Genomic DNA, 21,859 nt, shown 5'->3' with positions numbered 1-21,859 from the left:
CAAGGCGAAGAGACAGAGACATCCCCCTAACACACACACCGCAAGGAGCCCCCACTTGCCCCAGGAGTGGTCGTGCGTGGCTCCCAGCCTCCGTGGCTCACCTCTAGGTAGGGCCGGATGGTGGAGTAGAGCTTGCTGATGGCGGCTTCATCAGCATGGGGAGCCAAGGCCACAACCAGGTCCAGGACAGACAACCTGCTCGGGGACAAGAGACCAAGGAGGGGCTTAGCAGAGGCTGGGGAAGGGCGTAGACTATCTGTGTCCTCATGACTACTGGGGACAGAGGAGGTGGGAAAGGTCAGGGGGAGGAGAACAAGAGGCCTCGAAGGAGCCCATGAATAATCAATGTCTGTACCTAATTCAGCACTCATAAGATCCCAGCTACTGTTCCTGACCCTTGACATGTGTCAACACCTTCAATCCTCATATCAACTCTCTTGCAAGTATTATCATTATGCCCATTTTACAGATGAGAGCTCAGAGTAGATAAATAACTTGTCCAAGGGCACAGCTCGTAAGTGGCAAAGCTGGGATTTGAACCTGTGCAGCACGTCTCCACGGTCCTGGCCCATCCCTAGCAGACTACAATGCCACTCTGGGAAGGAGGAGCCGGTCAGGCCTCATGGAGGAGCTGGGTCATTCAGTACCTCAAGACATTCGTAAATAATTCCAGAGAGAAACACAGGGCTTCTGCCAGCACACCCTCTGGTTCCCTGGGTTGCCCCAGCTCAAGTGGGGTACTCACCTGGTGAAGTCAGAGCTAGAGGGGTCCAGCACCTTCTCACTGGCTTTTTCCAGAAAACCATTCACCAGCTGACAGCCCAAAGGGATAAGGAGATGGTTGTTCAAGAAAAAATACAAAACACACACACACAAAAGAGAAAATACAGAACGGCAGTAGGTCACAGGACTACCCCCTCGTGCCTTCCTCCCCCTCTCCTCCCTATTTAGGGCCCCAAGCCCAGTGCGCTGCTGACATCGGTCCCTGTTCTTCTTGGGGCAGAGGTCCAAGTGAGCCACGGTGGGTGGAGTCTCGACCTCTCCAACACCGCCAACCAACCCTCACCTACTGGAGACTGTTCCTCCCCCTCCTCCACCAGCTCACCTGAGGCTCAGTGATGGTAAGGTAAGTCTTGATGGTTTCCAGCACAGCCCGCCGAGGAGCTGGGGTATCTCCGGCTGCAGCAGGCTGCCCGTACAGGTTGAATAGGATGGGCAGAAAGTTCTTGGCAAAGCGGCTCACTTCAGCACGATCAGCCTCTGGCAGGAAGATCAAAGTTTGCACAAAAGGGGCAGAACATGACCCCACCTCAATGGCCACTGGGGCTGCAGCCCAGAGCCATTCTTTTGGGGGACCTGTGATGGGACCAGAGGTCTGGGGGCCTCTGGGACAGGAGAGGCTGAGGACAGAGCACAGAGAATGGGGCCACCCCAGTCTATAGGGCCAGCGAAGGACCAGCCCCACATAAAGGCTGGACAACTGCCAGCACAGAGTAAAGAGAGTAAAGAGAGTAAAGAGAGAAAGGGGGCAGTTTTCAGCGTCCCATCAACTCCTCGGGTCCCCAGCAGACACTCAGGCCCTTGCAAAGGCTGAGTGATAGCTCAGGCAACGAGCAGGCCAGACAGGGTCAGGGACTCACGCCACAGCAGCCACCTTCTCCCAGGCCTGACCCCACACGTACCTGCCTCACAGCCCTTGGTGATGAGAGTGCGCAGGGCCTGGCATACGGTGACCCTCAGGTCTGGGCGCTCACTGATGGCCGTGCCCAGAGTCCGTGCCAGCCCTTTGAAGGCGGCGGCCACGTCTGTGGGCCTCGTGCAGAACCCAGGCAGGAGGGTCCAGATCTGGAGAGGGAGGGGATGACTGAGGAAGGTGACGCCCAGCAACCCTGTGCCCACCTGTCCTCCCCACGTCCCCCAGCGGACCCTTACCTGCCACTGTAGCGTGTCATAGATCTTGGACTCCACTGTGCTGCCTGCCTGGGCCAGGTCCATTGCTAGAGTGACACAGGACACAGTCTGACCCTGGGCACACTCAGGGCCAACAGGCCTCATCTTTACCCAAACCAAAAGCCCACTGCTGAGGAAGGAATTTGGGTGATTCCTCCGCTCCACGGATGAAACACTTATTAAACAAACATCTGTTTGTTTGAAAAAACTAAAAAGGCCCGTGTGAAATAGAAAGCGGCGTCTGCCCACACTCCTTCCCTGCCCACCTCCCTCCTCTCTTGTTTTTGTCACATTTCTCCAAACACATGCACACTTTTAAACCACAGAAGGACTGGACCAGCCATATACTGTTCTGAAACCTTGTTTTACTAGACAATGAAGTCGGCAGCATTTGTTGAATAACTTCTACAAGGCAGGCTGAGTACCATGCGCTTTCGTGACTGTTCATTTAATCCTCACACCATCGTGATTACTGTCCTCATTTCGCAGATGAGGCGCAGACCCAAGCGGGGAGGATAAACGTGCCTGACGTCACCAAACTGTGGAGTGGCTGAACTGAGATTTGAATATAATCTGTTCAGCTCACCAGGGACTACACAGGTCCATGCCCACATCGAGTCTTTCTTTCTTTACAGCGAGCACTCTGTGTCCCATGGGGGGCTTTGCCATGACTGACTTCACTGTAGCCCCACTGAGGGACATGGGGGCTGTCAGGACTTGTACTGGGAATACACACGAGTACACACCGCATGTGTACATTGGTGTGTACTCGTCTCCCTTGGTGGGAGAAGAGGCCCCTGTCTGCCTGTCTCAGGGCAGGGGGAGCCCTGTAACGGGGGAGCCTGGCCATGCCTCGGACCCCACTGACGATGGCGCTCTAGCACTGGCCAAGCAGCCACTTGGCCCGGGGAGGCTGCCGCACATCCTAAGGCTGAGATGCTGGAGGAGGAGCCCTTCCCGACCCCTCCAGGACTGCGGTGGGCCCACAGTACCTTTCCTTTTCAGGGTGGTGGCCAGAGGCAGGAAGTAAGCGGTAAAGAAACCAAGTCGCGTTTCCTGGACATGGTCTCGGATGACGGGCAGCAGCCAGCTCCGGGGGAAATCCAGAGTCTCTCTGGGAGGAGGGAGGGAACGCCCGGTGAGAGAGAGGTGACGGCCTGGAGCCGAGGAGCAGCGTGGGCCCTGTTCCGCCCTCTCCTACGGACCAGCGCTGCACACAGAGCTGTCACCCCAGGGCGTGGACACCCTCCCAGGGGACAACAAGCCATGTGGCTCTCCTGTGGCTGGTATGGAAGCCAGGCAGGGCCGCACTTACTCAGAGCCGTCGATTTCCAAAGGCACGGCCTCTAAAACCACCTCGGGGCCCATGCTGGCCACCGCAGCCCCCACCGCGCGGTCCAGAGCTGCTGTGTGGGGGAAGTGGGGAGAGAGGCGCAGGTCACACAGCGACTGGAGGCACTAGAGAAGAGTCAAGGGACCAGGCGTGAGATGGGCATGCAGGGCAGGGACCATGGCTGAGTCTGGGCCAAGAGGATGAGGTCAGGAGCGCGGGCCCAGGTTATGCTCCCTCGGAGGTCAAGGACCAACGACCAAAGTAACCTGTCCTTGACCCCTCCTCAATGCCTCAGGATTTTGTAAAAAATTCTGTATTTGTTAGTAACATGTAAAAATCAGGTGGTTTCACATACAAATGTAGAGTTCCAGTTTATCTAGAAAAATGTGAAAGTCTGGGAAGCGCAGACCCACATGGACTATTAGCAAATTAATAGGTGCTGTGGAGTGGCTGCCCCCCGAGCTGCACCCTCTGGCTCTCCATAGCCCCCCAGAGCCCCACTGCAAGCCTCACTCCTTGGGGACCTCTCCTAGGGGTCTGATTTGCCAACCTAATCTGGCAGCGCCCAGACCAGCCCTCTCAAGGCAGCCCCCACCCTCCCAAGGTGGCTCCTTTCGTCCCACCAGCATCAGGGGGAGATAGGAGGGCCCCACGAGGCCTGGAGCCTCCACTGCTGGAGAGGGGTCTGCAGCCTGTCCTCAGGCCCCCACCTGCTGCTGCTGGAGCTGAGGAGGACCTCTGGGTGATCCCTGAGGTTTCAAGATCCCATGGTTTCCTCTGGGCCCTAGTAACCTCCTCGGGACTTAAGGCTGCTTAAAATGCTATGCTCACTTGTTATATGAAATTTGAAGAATTAAAACATAATAGATAGAAGTGAGGAAGAATCATACTAATTCCCTGTGAGTTTTGAAACCATCACCTCCAGCCAAGACTAGCAAGCAGGCATTAGGGGTGGGGGTGGGGGGGTTCTATCCCTCTTCTCGTTCCTTCCACGCTGGCCCAGTCACCTTCCTGGGGACACAGTACTGAGCTCCTGCTGTGGGCCCTTGGCGTGGGTGAAGGTGGGGTGGGAGTGTGGATAAGCGCAGACATAACAGAGACACATGCCCCTCCAAGAGGCCCTGGTCTAACAGCCCAGCGCCACCTCCTGCCCTGGCCCACTCACCTTCTTCATCACAGGATGGGCCTGTCTCCCACAGGCTTCGAAGAAGACACACAGCAGCTGCAGCACAGAGCTCCATGCTGCATGGAATCTGTACGTCAGGCCCTCCTCCACCGCCCTGCCAAGGGAGTGGGCAGTCAGGGTCACGAAAGTCCATGGCTGGCACCAGGAACTACTGACCACAGCGAGGGCAGGGCTCCAGGGAAGGCCAAGAGGGGAGAACTAGTATTTATCAAGTGCCCTCTGGGCTAAGAATCTCCTTTATATAATCTTCACACTTCCAGAAAAGGCTGTGAGATTATCTGTTCCATCCTCAGACGCTGGGAAAGATTGAGGGCAGGAGAAGGGGTTGACAGAGGATGAGATGGTTGGATGGCCTCACTGACATGAGTTTGAGCAAGCTCCGTGAGACAGTGAAGGACAGGGAAGCCTGGCATGCTGCAGTCCATGGGGTCACAAAGAGTCAGACACAACTTAGCGACTGAACAACAAGAACAGATGGGGAAACTGAGGCTCAGAGGGACTAAATACCCTTCACTGAGCCATAAAGTCACTGTCCCATGCTTTCTTGGTCTGACCAGAGGTAGGAAGCTGGGGTAGGAACAGGTGGTCTGGACAAGAGGGAGGAAAGCCACAGCAGTGGGGGTGGGCAGGGCGCTAGCCCTTTCTGGCCTGTGCACACTGTGGTCAGTTCATCTCTCAAGGCTGAGCTTCAGAGGCTTTAGGCAAGAATGGCTAACAGAGGTCAGTGTGGGGAAAGAGGTGAGTTGGGGGGTGGGGTGGGGGGGTAGAACAGCTCTACTCGGTCTTCCAGAAACTTCACTCCAGGTCTTTTCAAGGAACAGAGCCCCAGAGCTGAGCAGACAGACCCAGAAGCAACACCAGCATCCGGGACCCTTGGTGCTCCGAGGCTCCTCGTGGTGGCGGGGGTGGCGAGGTGGCCACATCTGTGACCGGCCCTCTCACAGTGGTGTAGAGGGCAGCCCAGCACGTGAGTGGCCTCTGCAGGCAGGCTGCCACCTGGCAGCTCAGCCTCCCCAAGCTGTAAACGGGGCCAGCACCTATCTCCTAGAACCACAGAGCTACCACTAGTTTCCATTTATTGGTGCTTACCTACACCGCAGGCACTATTCTGCGGACTTTACATTTAAGACCTCATCTATCCTCACCTCCGTTAGCCTGACGAGGACCCTGAGGTACTGAGAGGTGGAGGACGGGCCCCAAGCGCACACTCACGAGCACAATGACACAACATCACCTGGAATGTGACCAGCACGCACACGACGGCCGCTGCTCTGGCGGTGTGCGCAAGGCCCGCCACGCTGACAAGAGGAATGCCTGTCACCACGAGGAGCTTTTGACAGGCACACCTTACTCCCTCCTAACGCAGAGGCTGCATTCTCACCTGAACATCTTGGCAATGTACTGGGAAGGGCCTGAGGCCGAGGAGGTCACGGAGCCAATGTCGGCCATGTGGGGAGCGACACACCCTTTCAGGATCTCCTGCAAAAGAGAGGCCACGGCCATTTGGGCCTAAGCTAGCCCCGCAGTGCCATGCCGTCTTCCCGGGTGACTGCTCCCTGAAGCTTCCAGGAAGTCTGCCTCCACTCTGAGAACCTCTTCCCCAGCACGCAGCCAGAGACCGTGGGCGAGCTCTGGGGGAGACAGGGCGGCAGGAGCCCCCCTCAGACTCTCTGCTCCCCTCGCTGAAGCTGGGGCTGGGGGCAGCGGTACCTGGAGGCACTGGGTGGCAGCTGTTACCACTGGCAAGTGGGGGGAGAGGAGGCAGGTCGTCGCAGTTCCAAAAAAGCGAGGGAGGTGGCCCAGCCCCAGATCCCGGTGCAGCCTGTCAAGACAAAAGGCTTCTGTGGTGCCCGGCCCGAGGCCTAGGGGACTCAGATGGCCCAGGTCTGACAGCAGCCACAGATCTAAGGGGCACCAAAAGGCCCTTCCAGTGGGCAACTGTACAGAGTGCCATCAGGCAGGTAACAGATACACGTGGTAAAAGGTTCATACAGGTCTCCAGGGTACAAAACCAAGAGCACGCCTACCGCCCCACACTGTCTCCCAGACTGACTCAGATGCACTTCCCTGGGGAAAATCAAGGCTACGTTTCTCAAATACTCTTCCAGAAGATTTTATGCTCATACCAGCACACAAAATGATAATTGCCAATGCTTACGGAACAATTATCACATGCCAAGTTCTGGTGTAACAACATTAATTCACTTAAACTTTATAAAAAATAAAAACAACAACTGAGATTAAACCCTATCACAATTCCCATTTCAGAGATGAGGAAACTGAGGCACAGAGAAGTCAAATAGCTTGTCCAAGGCCACCCAGCTAGTTGGGGGGTGGGTGGGGGTGGTCTAGATTCACACCCTGGTAGTTTGGCTCAAGAATGCAAACTATTACACACCTTGCTTTTTCTCAATATATCTCGGAGATCTCCCCATATTAGCATGCACCCATCTATCTCAGTTATTTCCAACAGCTGCCTAGTATTCCACTGTTCGCACCTAAGCAGTACGCCCCTGGGACACATCCAGGTTGCTCCTAGGTGTTTCTGCCATAGGGTCACAAAGAGTTGGACATGACTGAAGCTACTTAGCACACATGGGGAAAAAAACATCCTACAATTACGGGAGTCCTCCTGCAGGATAAACCCTGAAAAGTGGAGAACAAAATGATCCGGCCGCTTTCTGGCACCTCCAGCTAAAAAGCAGTTTGATGCAGGAAAAGAACATGAGCCTGGCGGACCCGGCACTGCTCCCCAACAGCTGTGAGACACGCTCACACACAGTGCTTCAGTTTCTGGCTTATGAAATGGGCTGAGGCCTTCCTCGTGGGGTGGTAAGATCAGCGAGATGAAACATGGATGCGGAGTACCCAGCACAGCCTTCTGAGGGCCAACCAGAAGCCTTCAGAGGACAGAGGATGACATAGGGGTTGAGCCGTCGGGGACTCGACCCTGGCTCCAGGCAAAATGCAATCGCCAACTGACACTCTGTTTTATTCTCCATCTTATTTGGGATAAGTGGAGCTATCCAGTGGCTACTATAAGAGTGAGTGTTTTGTGTGCATGCTAAGTCATTTTAGTCATGTTCAACTCTTTGCAACCTTATGGAATTCCAGGTTCATGGAATTCTCCAGGCAAGAATACTGGAGTGGGTTGCCATGCCCTCCTCCAGGGGGTCTTTCCAACCCAGGGATCAAACTCACGTCTCCTGCATTGGCAGGCCAGTTCTTTACCACTAGCACCACCTGGGAAGCCCGGTAAGTGTTATGACAGAGACACAAAACAGAAACTGGGCTCGAAGGACTGAGAATCCCAGAGAAGGGGACCATTAACCCAGGTGGGAAGTAGGGCGGAGCTGCAGAAAGCAGATGACACCCTCTGAGAAGTAGCCGACTGCACAGGGTGACAGCCGGGGGTGACAAGAACAGCCCCTTGCCCTCCGCCCTTCAGTGGGGAAGATGCTCTCAGACGGCCTTGCTGCTCCTCACAGCTGATTGGTAATTGCTCCGGCAGGAGAGGCAACAGCCCTGGCTAACCCAGGCTGTGCTCCCCAGCCCTGCCTTCACGAACTCAAGAGCTGGTGTGCACACACTCAACACAGAACCGCCGCCACCCCCAGAAAAAGCTGAACCCCTCCAACTTCTAGCTCATGGCCCTCCTATCTGCAATGCAGGGTGGGGAGCCTGGCTGGCGGCTGCAGGACCGCCCTCTACCATGACCTTACCTGACCAGGTTGATATGGGCTTTCTCCATGACCTTCAGCCAGGCCAGCAGGGGCTGTAAATCATTCTCGCTGGGAACGTAGTCGTACAAGGCCTAGGCGAGGGACCAGGAACAAGCAGGTGACTGAGCAAAGTGTTTCAGCAGCAGCCCAGTGACAACACCCCTTCCTATCACTACACGACAGCCTGCACATGGGGCCCTAGAACTCTCAGCCCCCTTGGCCTTCCTTTCCCCGATCCATGAAGCCCTTCTGCTTCCGCTTCTAGGGGAGAACCGTCTTTAGGAGCAGTCGAGAATAACAGGTCACATGACCCTTTGTGAACCTGACAAAGACCAGAACACTTCTCTGGAAAAATGCATGTGAGCACACACACACATTTTTACAATTTTTTGGAGGGGTTGGGGGGAGGGTTGTGCTCCCTTCCCCAAATCCACTTAGAGATCCCTGTTTGAGGTACCAGCTACCATGAGATCATGCTGAATGGGTTACTGCGTTAACTACCACAAGGTCAAGGGTCAGGGCCCCGCCTGTGGACACTCATGTGGCTTTGGTGGATGGTCTCCTGGCTGTCTACCCGCCTCCTATGCCGGGACAGCCCAGTCTGGCCTATCCAACCTCACTCTGCAGACAAGTAACAGGGCTGCCCCCCAGCACAGCCATGTCCCCCGTTTCCCAATCCCTCTGTTAGGTCTCACTGTGATGATCTGGGCGTTGAGCTCTGCCGGCAGGGTACGCACACTGGGCTTGGCATGGAAGAGGCTGTGAAAGGCCTGCATGGCGCAGGCTGTCACCAGCTGCAAAGGACGTGGAGGTTAGTGGGAAACCCACTGCGGAGGCCAAGGCAGCCCTGGGCTCCTCCACATCCCACTCCAGCTGGTGGGTTGTGGGGGAAACCTGGGCCCCCTGAATCTCAAACATGCCCCAGACGCCTAGATACTCAGACACAACTGTTGCTTTAGGAAGTCTTGGCAGCCACTGGGAAATTTTTTTAATGATTTAAACGACATCAGAGAAACGTGAACAAAATGTTTTTAAAATTATGGACTAAAAAAACAGGCTACAAATGGTTGGCATACTATAATTAAAACAGTATTTTTATGTGTTTGCTTATCTAAAAAGAAAATGTTTAAAAGGATACACAGCAAGCTGCCTGTACTATATATCTTAGGAAATGAGACTTGGCGGGAAAAAGATATCTATTTTTTACTTTATATACTTTGGAGGTTTTTTTTTCCTTTCTAAGCAACGATCATGTTATTCATATAATGAATATTTTAAAATATGTATGTGAACAAACACTGTATGAGAACATATAAAGATTAACAGAATTGTGCTAGGATAGCAGAATTGCAAGGCATCGCTTTTATGTGTCTTTAGAGTCTCATACTGATCTTACTAAATTACTATAAGCAAAAAAAGAAGGTGAGAGAGAGAGAAAAATATAACCATAAGCATGGGTGGGGCAGAGCTCAGGCGGGGGAGGACTGCTGCCTCACCAGTCCCACACAATTCCACGCCCCTGCCGAGCTCATCTCCCAGCTGAGGCTGACCCGTCTGCCCCACCCCAGGGATGAGATGTGTCCTCAGGTGTAGCCAAGAGCAGGGTCGAGGAGGCCCCAACTCCTGCTTCTGGCCTGAATAGCGAGCTTCCCGAGTGCCAGCACACAGGCCTGGGGTCTGAAGCTCTGCCCGCCCCTGCCTCGGTGCACCCCCATGCACTGGGGCACGAGCTCACCACATGGTTCAAGGTCATGACCCGCAGGAGAGTCTCGCTGCAGCTCTTCACCAGGCCTTCTGGGAAGCAGGGCAGTAGGTCCTTCAGCAGGGTCAGCATGTGCAGCATGGTGGTGGCCTCCTTGGAGCCTGGCAGACAGTGGGGCAACTGAGACTCCAGCCCACTCTCTGCAGCTGGCCCCAGCCCCACCCCACCCACTCCACCGCGCTGCCCCACCTCCGGACTTCTCGATCTCCTGGATGCAGAACTTGGCGGCAGAAATGGCAGCAGGGTGATGGGCAGGGGCCTTTTCACCAAACATGAACTCGCTGCCCTTGAGGATGGAGCAGACCCCATGCTGGGCAGCCTTCCTGATCTGAGGGGCAAGAAAAGGGGACAGGGCCAGGTCAGCACTCCACCAGCAACGTGGGTGGTTGTCATGACCACCAGCAATGAGCAACAATCGCAGACCCATGCTAGGGGCATCCTTCACGTGGACTCCCGGGCTGATAAGTAAGACAAAACTGGGTTTCAGTTTCTGCTCTTCTACTAACTCACCAACCAGCCTTGAGCAAACCAAACTACTTAGTCTCTGAGCTTCAGTGTCTCATCTTTACAACACGGATTCCTCTCTTCACGCCATCATCCAACAATACAGAGTGCTAACCAGTTCAGCAGTGAACCAGCAACTCTTCAGGAGACAGGAAGTAAAGAAATGTATGCCAGAAGATAAAAGTACTTTGCAGACAATAAAACTGGGGCTGCTACTTTTTTATGCAATGATCAGGTAAGTGTCACTCCAGTGATGTGACGTTCCAGCAGAGACCTGAAGCAAGTGAGAGGACCGCCATGGGGAATCGCAGGGAAGGAGGCACGGGCCTGCCTGGGATCAGAGTGCTCAGCACCAGGAGTGATTCTTAGGACTGTTTTGACTGATACATGCCCCTCAGTTCTAAAGTTCAGGAGGAAGCAACGTGGCCGAGCACTACTTACTGGGCACTGGCTACAAGCCAGGACCTGGACCAGGTCTGAGGAAAACTCCCGAGTGTCACCATGACCTTGCAGCAAAGTTGATTTTATTATCCCTCTTTACAGCTTAAAAAACCAAGACTCAGAGAGATTAGGTAACTTGTCCACGGTCCCAGCACAGTGAGTCAAATATTCAACTCAGTTCTGTGTGACTCCAAAGCCCCCTCCAGCCCCCTCTCCTTCCACTGTAATTAAATACATCACTGACCAGTGAGGCAGCAGAAATTCAAACAGGCCTGACTGTGACCATCCCTCCTGCAGGAGTGAGCAGACAGGGCTTCAGGCAGGAGCAGAAACTCCGGATGGGAGTCCAGCACTCAGGGTGACCACCCCGGGCCACTCAGGAAGCCAGCACCAGCCGGCTTACTGGAATGGGGGCGGCCGCCTCCGCCCACGCCAGGGCCCCACAGCCTCACCTTGGGCTTGGTGTGCACGGTGAAGCTCAGCAGCCCGTGGCACACCTGCATGGTCACGGGGAAGCTCCAGGCCTCGAGGCTCTGCTTCCGCAGAAGGGTGGCCAGACAGGAGAGGACCTGGTAGAGAGGCAGAGACCCTCAGCTCCACCCACTTCAGCCAGGTGGGAGACAGCCCGGGTTCTCAGGGACTCTGGAAAATGCCAAAGGGCTTTCTGAGCATCCACAGAGTGCCTATACCCCTCCCAGGAAGCGTGCAAGCTTTAGCCAAATCAGGTGGGCTCTGGAAGATGGCAGGGGGACACCCAGACCCAGACACTGACCCATCGGAGGGCAGAGGTGGAGCCACTGATGGCCTGGGCTGACATGATATCCATGAAGGCTTTGGAGGTATCGGAGAACTTCTTAATGAGCACAGGACTGGGCACGCTGTGGGGGAGAGAACAGAGACAGTGAGAAGCCCAGAGGGGTCTCCGAGAGCTGCTGGTCTGGAGGAGAAGCTGGACAGAGTGGGGCAGCACGGGCCCCGTCACTCAGCTGGCTCCCCTGTCGTGACACCCAGTTCAGTGCGTTTCAATGGCCCCTGAGCTCCCCGCCTCCCTCATATTTTCCATCACTACCGACCCAATGGGCCCTTATAAGCTCCCCCTAGTCCTCTCCCCACGTGTCCCCTGGCTGCAGGTCCCCAGACAAGCGGGCCCAACATTCCACCTCATCCCTCCTGCCCCGCTGGCCGTGCAGGGCTGTCCCTGCCCAGCCACCCCAGGCACACTCTGTCCTGCTACCATCCCAGGCCACCCGGAGCCTAAGCCGGGAGACTGCCACTGGATGCTTAGCACCTCTTTGTACTTTTTAATAAGTCCTGTGTTCCTCCCTCTCCCCCAGCCCCTCTCCCTTCTTCCGTCACGAGGAGCCAGGACTCACCGCTTGAGGACAAGGTTCAGCAGGTAAGCGACAGCCGCCAGAGACTCCGCGGACTCCACGGCTTCCATGGTTGTCATCTGACCAGGCCGCGGGGTGGGAATGCGGAAGCACGTCAAGCTGGGCAACTGGGGTACTGGGGCCCCGGGCACCCACGGGGATGGGTAGGACCAAGAACCCTGGTGTCAGAAGCTGAAATCCCAGCCTGTCACTGCGACTATGGACTAGCAACTTAACTTTTCTGTGACTCAGGTTTCCTCACTTGTAAAGCAGGGATAATTAAGTTGATGTGAGGTTTAACTGAATTAATACACAGCACACTTAGAACACTGCCTGACGTGTGACGAAAACCATTACATTGCTATTTAATTTACTTCATTATTCTAGAGCAGAGGTTAAAAAACATTCTCTGCAAAGAGCAGCCAGATAATAAATATTTCAGGCTTTGCAGGCCACATGTGGTCTCTGCTGCATATTCTTCTTTGTGTGTTTTAACTACCTTATAAAAATGTAAAATCCATCCTTAGCCCTCAGGCTACACAAAAACAGGCCATGGGTCAGATGATGCCCATGGACTATAGTTTGCCCCTTCTCCACAGTGGTGCTTTTCATACTTTCAAACCCTTAAAAATTATTGAGGATTTCCTCAAAGAGATTTTGTTTATGAAAATTATACCTATTGATATTTATCATATTAAAAATTAAAATGGAGAATTTTTTTTTAAACATAAGAATATGCAAGCACAATTCCACGAGCTGTTAAAATGTCATCAGACATTACATAACTTCTGGAAAACTCTAAGGTATACTCATGACACAGAAAAAGGTAAATGATGGTCTAGTAGTACTATGGAAATAATTTTGACCTAGCCAAGCCCCCAAAGGCGGGGCTGAGGGAAAGAATCTGCCTGCAATGCAGGAGATGTGGGTTCAATCCCTGGGTCGGGAAGATCCCCTGGAGAATGAAATGGCAACCCACTCCAGTATTCTTGCCTGGAGAATCCCATGGACAGAGGAGCCTGGCGGGCTACAGTCCATGGGGTCGCAAAAGAATCGGACATGACCTAGAGACTAAACAACGGCAAATCCCCTGGAAAGGTGTTGGGAACCCCCAGACTACACTCTAAAAACAATTTTACTAGAGAATCCCCTAGGTGTAACCCAGCTTTATCAACTAGGGAAAGAAAAAAAAGAGAGGACTGGATTTTGCTTTACAAGAATCACATAGGAAATCCCACCAGCCTTACCAAGCCCTTTGAGAATAACTGAAGCCCTTTCACCTGTTCAAGGCTGTCTCTCTCCACCCCTGCACGCAGGGGTCCCTGTCTTGTCTCTACAGCCTGAAGAACCTGCCACCCCAAACGCCCACCGGAAAGCTGCACTCACTCACCAGTGCAGCGAAGTACTCAGTCTCACTCTCCTTCCCACCCTGGGAGCGAATCACCTCTGTGACAGCAGCCAGGACAGCGCAGATCTGCACGCAAGGGAGAAACCACCTGTGACGTCTATTTCCCATCAAATCCCACCCCAGGGCAGCCTCTTCTCCTTCCTCCGTCACAAGTTAATCTCCTGACAAAGCCCAGAGCAGACAAGATGAACCCCACTGAGCCAGGGGAACACATCACAGGGCCCAGCAAACTGGAAGACATACACATTTGCCCCAAAACCCACCTCTGCCCCTACCCCTTATAGAAATACCCGAACAAATGTGCAAACATTTGTGCACAAGTGTGTTCACTGCAGCAACCAATTAGAACAATAAAGCAGCCATCAACAGGGGATTAATAATGTAGTATCATATAATAATGACAGATTTGAATACTATGTAACTACTGAAAAGAATGATGACCAACTATACAGAAGAATTTAGAAATGCTAATCTATGGGGAAAAAGTTGCAAAATAGTGTATATAAAATATAATGATGCTTCAGTAAACCTAGACAAAGTCTGGGTAAAAAAAGTCTAGAATAGTATTAATAACTTGATAAGAGGCTGTTGAGAACTTGAGATCTGGCTAGGATGACTGAGAAACTGCATCTTTAAACATCTGAATTATTTATATTTAAAAACAAATACTTTAGCAAATACTTACGGAGAAACAGATTTAGAACTACTTGGGTATAAGAACCTACTTTTGCAACTGTAAGTTTCCTGAACTTTAAATACTAATCAAGTACTGCCCATGAAAATTTAGCATCCAAATGGAGACGTCAGACCGGATTCTGAAAACTCAGTACAGTAAGTATAATGCAAAAATACCTCACTTTTAAAAATATTGATTATAAGTTGAAATGACAATATTTGGAGTATACCAGGTTACATCAGAGATACAAAATTAAGGTTACTTTCACCTGCATCTTTTTTTTAACTTTTATTTAACATAGCTACTAGAGAACTTAAAATCCTGTGTGTGGCTCACATTACATTTCTGCTGGACAGCACCAGTCTAGAAAAGTACAGTGACTTGTCAACAGAAACTACCACAAAGAAGTCAAGCTGGGAGGCCAACTTCCGTATTTTTTTTCTACTCATCTCACTTTGTTACCATTTATAGTTTTGACACTTCTCATCTAAACAATGAAAAAATACAAAATATATATATAATTTAAAATTATAGACAAAAAAAGCAACATTTAGGTTCTATTAGATAAAACGTTTTCTAACCACTGTTATTCAGTATTAACTTATTTAACAAATGTTTTCTGAAAACATTCTATATAAAAAGGCCTGTGTTAGGTATAGTTGAAGAGAAAAAAACGTTTGCAAAATATTTTTTGGACGTTTGGAAATTGTCTGGAAAATACACTGAGGAACTTTACCCTTGAGATGAGAAGATACTCTTAGAAAAAGCAGAGGGGAACCTGCCCTAGGAGATTCAATAGGTCAGGGACACAGAGGGTAGGAAGGGTGACCATCACCCAGAGATTCCACCTTTTGTCACCAGACAGCAGTCAGTTCTGTCCCCCCCTCCAACTAGCCTCAGGCTGTCCTGAGCATCCCCCTACCTCCTTGTGGGCAGCCGAGTTGGACTCCCAGAAGCGCTGCACTTTGCTGAAGGTGACGTTTGTGCAGTCAGACAGGCCGCTCAGGAAGGTGCCAGAAGACTTCTCGGTGAAAGCCGGCGTCACCTCTTCTTCTTCCATGGCCGTCTCAGGGGCTTCGCTTTTGCCCAGGCGCAGGGACCCCGACTGCAGTTCATTATGCAGCTTCACCGCATCAACTGTCAAGTCGCTCTTTCCTGAGAACCAGCGAGAAACAGTAAGGCCCCCACCTCTACTCGAAACTCCTTGGCCAAGAACACAAGAACCATCCCTAGGAAACAAACCGACAGAGTCTGGGCTCCTAATCTGAGAGGTTAAATTCTGAACGCAGTCCGCCTCAGCAGCCCACGGTACTTATCAGACCCAGAAAGGGAAGCCTCCAGCTAACGGTTTCGCTTGTGTGAGTCGGCTGGGGGCTGCAGTGAGGGGATTGGGAAAGAGAAGAGGGTGAGAGCGCTCTGTGAAGAGCCAGATTAATCACAGGCATGATTACAGACGCAGACACTCGTGGTACCCGAGCCAAGTTATCTCCTTCCTGTGAACTCAGTTTCTGCATCTGTTAAATGGGGAGGGTGGGCCCTTACAGCAGCTTCGAGATTGGACATTTTAAGAGACGAAGCGTCTGGTGCCTGGGCCCCAGAGCAGCCTAGATTCATCGAGACTCAGGCAGACCCGGAACCCCGCGGCCCGGCTGCGTCTTGGTCGCGACCCTGCTACCTGAAGGCCGGCTGAAGAAGCGGCTGCGGGCGGCCTGCCGCTGGCGGCAGATGACCGGGTTGCTGTCGCTGCTGTGGCCTTTCTTCCAGCGTTTCAACTTGGCCGAGACCCCGGAGGGCAACTTCCCCGAGCGACCCATGCCTAGTAGGCAGGGAGAGAGTTTAAAGGACTGGGTTCGGGGAACTAAAATACACGCAGGACCCACGTGGGTTCGCAGCCGCTCCACTTCCTCTTCCTCTGGCGTAACTTCCTCATTCGCGTCCGTTTCCATGGCAAAAGAATCAACATCCGGTTTCACGTAGTCTCCAGGCTCTAGACTCTGTTGAAGGAGAGGCTGGAGGGAGGCCCCATTCCTAGGAAGGAGGCTCTGCTGGTAGAGTGTAGCTGGGGCTCTTACTCCACGGCTACTGCTTCTTGGCCACAGGAGTGAACCTTATTAAACTGGAATTCCTTTGCAGGTTAAAACACAAACGTACATTTATTTTTTTTTTAATCTAATTTCAGGGAATTCCCTGGTGGTCCAGTGGCTAAGACTCTGTGCTCTATACAGGGGGCCTGAGTTCGATTCCTGATCCGGGAACTAGATCCCACATGCTGCAACTAAGACCTTATGCAGCCAAATAAGTAAAAATAATTTTAAAAAAAAAATCTAATTTCAAAAGGTAAGCATAGAAACCAGGTGGCGCCGGTGGTCAAGAATCTGCCTGCCAATGCAGACGACACAGCAGACAAGGGTTCAGTCCCTGGGTTAGGAAAATCCCCTGGAGAAGGAAATGGCAACCCACTCCAGTATTCTTCCTCCGGGAATCCCATGGACAGAGGAGCCTGGCGGACTGCAGTCCATGGGGTTGCATGCAAAGAGTGTCACGACTGAGCACACACACACAGTCCTGTATAGCACAAGGAGCTATATCCAATCTCCTGAGATAAGCCACACTGGAAACTTGGGAAAGAATATATATATAAAACAGAATGTGTATGTGTGTATAACTGAGTCACTGCTGTACAGCGGAGATTTGAACAGCATTGTAAATCAACTGTACTTCAATTGAGGGAAAAAAAAGAAAGAGTTAAAACCTGGCCAGACCTGAATGAAAATCAGTTCTGGATGGAAAAAGAGAAAAGCAGCCAGTGATGCTCTAAACCCACTCAGCTATTTTCATTTATTACTGGGGATATGCACTTGCTAAACCACTCTTGCCTCATTATTATTGGTATTCAGTTGCTAAGTCTTGTCTGACTCTTTGACCTCATGAACTGCAACATATCAGGCTTCCCTGTCCTTCACTATCTCTCGGAGTTTGCTCGGACTCATGGCCATTGAATCAGTGATGCCATCCAACCATCTCATCCTCTTACCTCATGATAGCGCTCAATTCCCGCTTGCTTAATCTCGTCTTCTCCTAATTTCATTTCGGAAAATGAAAGTGAAGTCGCTTAGTCACGTCCAACTCTTTGGGACCCCATGGATTACAGCCTACCAGGCTTCTCCGTCCATGGCTGGGAGTGGGTTGCCATTGCCTTCTCCAGGGGATCTTCCCAGCCCAAGAATTGAACCCAGGTCTCCCACATTGCAGGCAGATGCTTTACCCTCTGAGCCACCAGGGAAGTCCAAAAGTTTCCCATGTGCCGCCTGGGAAACGAACCCAGCTCGCAAGAATGGGAATCTTGCATGAAACCACTACACCAGAACTGATTGGATTCCATTGCAATCCACTCCCCTGAGCCCCTCCCCAAAATCCTTTAGCCAGAACACAAAGTTTACAAAAGAGCTTCCCTCCCCTCTCTTGCAGAGCAGCATTCCAAGATTCCTCCAGAATTCTCTTCCTCAGTTCAAATCAATAAATCTGATTTTGTCAGACTAAAGCTTGATCTGGGGTTTTAGGCTGATTAGGCTTTCAGTTAGTTCAGTTCAGTCTCTCAGTCGTGTCCGACTCTTTGCGATTAGGCTTTAAACATGCATTTTTTCAACTTTTGTTTTTTGGCTTCCACTAAAATAAGACCCTTCAATGAGTCAGTCTTAACGTACCAGAACTTGACAACCATTTTGCATCCTTCTTCTTTCACTTGATACAATGTGAATTTCCCCCATGTGTTACAAACTGTGTCCTCTGCTACTGCTGCTAAGTCGCTTCAGTCGTGTCCGACTCTGTGTGACCCCATAGACGGCAGCCCACCAGGCTCCCCCGTCCCTGGGATTCTCCAGGCAAGAACCCTGGAGTGGGTTGCCATTTCCTTTTCCAGTGCATGAAAGTGAAAAGTGAAAGTTTTGTCCGACTCTTCGTGACCCCATGGACTGCAGCCTACCAGGCTCCTCCGCCCATGGGATTTTCCAGGCAAGTGCCCATATTCAAATGTTAAAAACCCTAATTCCCATAGGTGATGGTATTAGGAGATGGGGCTTTTGGGTGGTGTTTAACTCGTAAGGATGGACCCTCATGAAAGGAACTGGCAGAGCTTCCCAACCTTTTCCCACCATGTTTCCACAAAGCGAGAAGGGCCCTCACCAACCACACCCACCCCCCCCCAAAGTTTAAAACCAGACATAACTAATCTATAGTGTTAGAAGTCAGGATAGCAGTGTTCATGGTGGCAGTAGCTGAGAGTGGGCACAAAGGGAATAGTAACATTCTAATTATTTCTGAGTAAGGAGTTTACATGGATGTTATCACTGTGTGCTAACTCACTGAACTGTACACTGACAATTTGTGCACTTTTCTGTGTATATATTACACTTCATTGTTTGACTAAAAATCAGAAGTCATCCTTGCACACAGGGCAGAGAGAGCATGAAGACTGTTGACATGAGAAAGCACCACTGCAGTGAAGGCGGTGAAGGCAGCTGAGTGCTGACTCCAGGCCCCCGAGCCTCCAGCCACAGGAATCACCACCAACTCCTCTGGTCAGGCCCACTTCTGGCACAGAGGCTGAGTTTTAGGTCTGAGAAAAAGGAACTAGTGGCCTGAGGAAAAGGGAACCAAACTTGGAAATTACTATAAGCAAGCCAGTGCTCATGACCAGTGGAGAAGGCAATGGCACCCCACTCCAGTACTCTTGCCTGGAAAATCCCATGGATGGAAGAGCCTGGTAGGCTGCAGTCCATGGGGTAGCTAAGAGTCAGGCACTACTGAGTGACTTCGCTTTCACTTTTCACTTTCTTGCATTGGAGAAGGAAATGGCAACCCACTCCAGTGTTCTTGCCTGGAGCATCCCAGGGACCACTTGAGAGAAGATAGAAAAAGTGTTGGGCTCAAGTCTCGACTTACTTTCTGCATCACACAGAGCAAGAATTGAACCTCTTTGAGTCTGCATTTCATAAGGTGGTAAAAATAATACTGAACCCGCTGGTCTACTCTGAAGATTGTGTCAAAATGATTACAACGCAGTTTAAGTGTTGTTAGTGGTACCATGTGAGGGGTGCTATGGTGCCCTTTTGCCACCAGAGGGAGCACTGCAAACAAACTGTTAAAGCCAAAACCCCACAGAGATCACAACGACTAAGCCACCTGGGGTTTTGCAAATCAGATGGGGAGATGAAGAGGCCCAGGCTAGTGGCAGCCTTCAGATCCTTTTCCTAGACAGCAGGCACTGTGGGCCGGCCAACTGAGTCTGCACCGTGACTGGATACAGCCCCTGGATGCTCAAGAGCAAGCATTGGAGGGGCCGCAGGCTCCCTGGTGGCCCTCCATCCTGAGGCATCTGCTCAGAGTCTCCTCCGGAAGGCATATGGGGCCAGGAGAGGGGAAGGAGACATCCAGATGGCCTGGGCACACTATAGCTCACTCTTCCCCACCCTGCACCCCAGGGCTCACCTTATTGCTGAAGGACTAAACTCCTCCACCCTGAATTCCACCAACGCCTTCCACCCAGAGGCATTAACTGTCTCCATGACTAGCCATGTATATATGGCTTGTAAAGATGACTCTTTGCATCAGGTGGCCAAAGTACTGGAGCTTCAGCTTCAGCATCAGAAGAGCCGACTCATTGGAAAAGACCCTGATGCTAGGAAGGATTGAGGGCAGAAGAAAAAGGGGTGACAGAGGATGAGATGGTTGGATGGCATCACCAACTCAACGTACATGCGTTGGAGCAAACTCCAGGAGATAGGGAAGGACAGGGAAGCTTGGCGTGCTGCAGTCCATGGGGTCGCAAAGAGCTGGGCCTGACTGAGTGCCTGAACAGCAACAAAGGACCACTCACGTTTGTAGGATGGATCCTCTAGTCACACCCTCAGGGTTAGAATTCAAGTACCACCACTTGCTGTCTGACCTTGAGTAAGTCGCCGTACTCTCTGAGCTTGTTTCTTTCATCTGTAAAATGGAGATAAGAATGTCCGCCCATAGCATTTTTGAGAACTAAATAAGATAACACATGTAAAAGTGCTTAACCCTATCTGGCACATAGTGAGAAGGCAATAACTATGAGCTGACTCATTGGAAAAGACCCTGAAGCTGGGGAAAATTGAGGGCAGGAGAAGGGGTGACAGAGTGTGAGATGGTTGGATGGCATCACTGACTCCATGGATATGAGTTTGATGGCTATCTCCATCACTAACTCCAGGATATAGTGAAGGACAGAGAATCCTGGCATGCTGCAGGCTATGGGGTTGCAAAGAGTTGGCCATGACTTAGCAACTTAACAACATTATTATTATCCAAAATAAAAATCTTCTTGAGTTAGAAAGCACCTTTTCACCCACTATCTAAGTGAGAAGGAAAGAGAGAGCACATGTCCTCATTTCACAGACAGGTAAATATGGTTCCAAGGAGTCGAGTAACACCACTAAGGTCATACAGTCGGTCAGTGGGCAAAAGCCAGGAGCTCCAACTCTTAGCTGAGGAGCCCCCTCTGTAGTCACTGCTCTTAAAACTCTCTTTAAGGCTTAGGTGGAAGTAACAGGGCTGCTGCACCCAAAGCACTGAGCCCAGGGCCACAAGAAGGCCTTTTTTAGATTTGTGGGATTGTAATCTCTTATGACGCTAGGCAGGAGGAAAGGGAAGTTGAGGTTTAGCCTCTTGCCCTAAACAAAGAGGAAGCGATGGTTTGGATGTTTGAAATAGGGCTCAAGCCCTGAGGGTAGGAGAAGGGCTTTGTCACCCTGGGCAGCCCATCATGATCAAGTAGTGGAGTTGCAACTCCAGAGGGTTTTCCTAACTGCTGCAGTTGTGTTAACCACCAGACTTTGGGCTTAGGCAAGCGTGCATTTGGAGCCACATCCTAGGTATGTGACTGGTGACTGGACTTTATAAGCCACAGTTTGATCATCTGAAAATGGAGCTGCTCTTTGGAGGCAGAAATGAGATAGCACATGCCAAGTGCTTAGCACCACGCCTGGCACGTCACTGTTGCAGAAGGCTGAGTGAATGGGGCAGTGACATTCGTTTGGCAAAGAAGAGCTTTTAGGAAGAAGAGCTTACTTCCTAGAGTAAGTCTAGGGGGGTAAGTGAATGGCCTGGTGTACTAAAAATGACAGAGAGGACCAGTATCTGGGCATGGCAGGTGTGATCTTGCACAAAAGGAGAACTGTCTTCCAAGGTGGAGTCCACCCTTTCTTCCCACCTGGCAGTATGTGTCCATGGCTAGCTGAAGGGAGTCTGGGTAAGGAGAGAGCGTGATCGCCACTATAACCTGGCGTCCTGATTCCCCCAAATCAGCCTTACTCCAAAATGAAATCTTTGCCACTTACTACTTTGAATACCACCCCACCCTCACCCCCCCTTTTATTTATTTTTTTTTTTTGCCATGAAGCGTACAAGATCTTAATTCCCCGACCAGAGATCGAACCCATGCCCCCTGCAGGGGAAGCATAGTATCTTAACCTCTGAAGGGCCA

At 51.5% G+C, this 21,859-nt stretch overlaps 1 protein-coding gene across 2 annotated transcripts in view; it reads right to left on the bottom strand.

Moving 5' to 3' along the window:
* RRP12 (ribosomal RNA processing 12 homolog) overlaps positions 1-16,287 on the bottom strand; it is a 29,065-nt gene extending 12,778 nt beyond the window's left edge. The window contains exons 1-20 of one of the 2 annotated variants that reach the window (XM_018041529.1): positions 16,028-16,287; positions 15,275-15,507; positions 13,659-13,742; positions 12,272-12,348; positions 11,671-11,776; positions 11,351-11,467; positions 10,143-10,281; positions 9,927-10,054; positions 8,887-8,985; positions 8,192-8,283; positions 6,180-6,291; positions 5,851-5,948; positions 4,449-4,563; positions 3,266-3,408; positions 2,943-3,064; positions 1,933-1,997; positions 1,683-1,845; positions 1,106-1,260; positions 746-813; positions 102-195 (exon numbers count right to left, since the gene is read on the bottom strand). In XM_018041529.1, the coding sequence (XP_017897018.1) occupies positions 102-195; positions 746-813; positions 1,106-1,260; positions 1,683-1,845; positions 1,933-1,997; positions 2,943-3,064; positions 3,266-3,408; positions 4,449-4,563; positions 5,851-5,948; positions 6,180-6,291; positions 8,192-8,283; positions 8,887-8,985; positions 9,927-10,054; positions 10,143-10,281; positions 11,351-11,467; positions 11,671-11,776; positions 12,272-12,348; positions 13,659-13,742; positions 15,275-15,507; positions 16,028-16,166 (2,349 nt within the window). In that variant the 5' untranslated portion in view covers positions 16,167-16,287. The remainder of the gene's footprint in view (positions 1-101; positions 196-745; positions 814-1,105; positions 1,261-1,682; positions 1,846-1,932; positions 1,998-2,942; positions 3,065-3,265; positions 3,409-4,448; positions 4,564-5,850; positions 5,949-6,179; positions 6,292-8,191; positions 8,284-8,886; positions 8,986-9,926; positions 10,055-10,142; positions 10,282-11,350; positions 11,468-11,670; positions 11,777-12,271; positions 12,349-13,658; positions 13,743-15,274; positions 15,508-16,027) is intronic. The other variant, XM_018041530.1, reaches the window with a different exon arrangement.

This window comes from Capra hircus, chromosome 26, assembly GCF_001704415.2.
Source record: "Capra hircus breed San Clemente chromosome 26, ASM170441v1, whole genome shotgun sequence".
Lineage (NCBI taxonomy): Eukaryota > Metazoa > Chordata > Mammalia > Artiodactyla > Bovidae > Capra > Capra hircus.
This window is presented reverse-complemented; position numbering and strand designations above follow the sequence as displayed.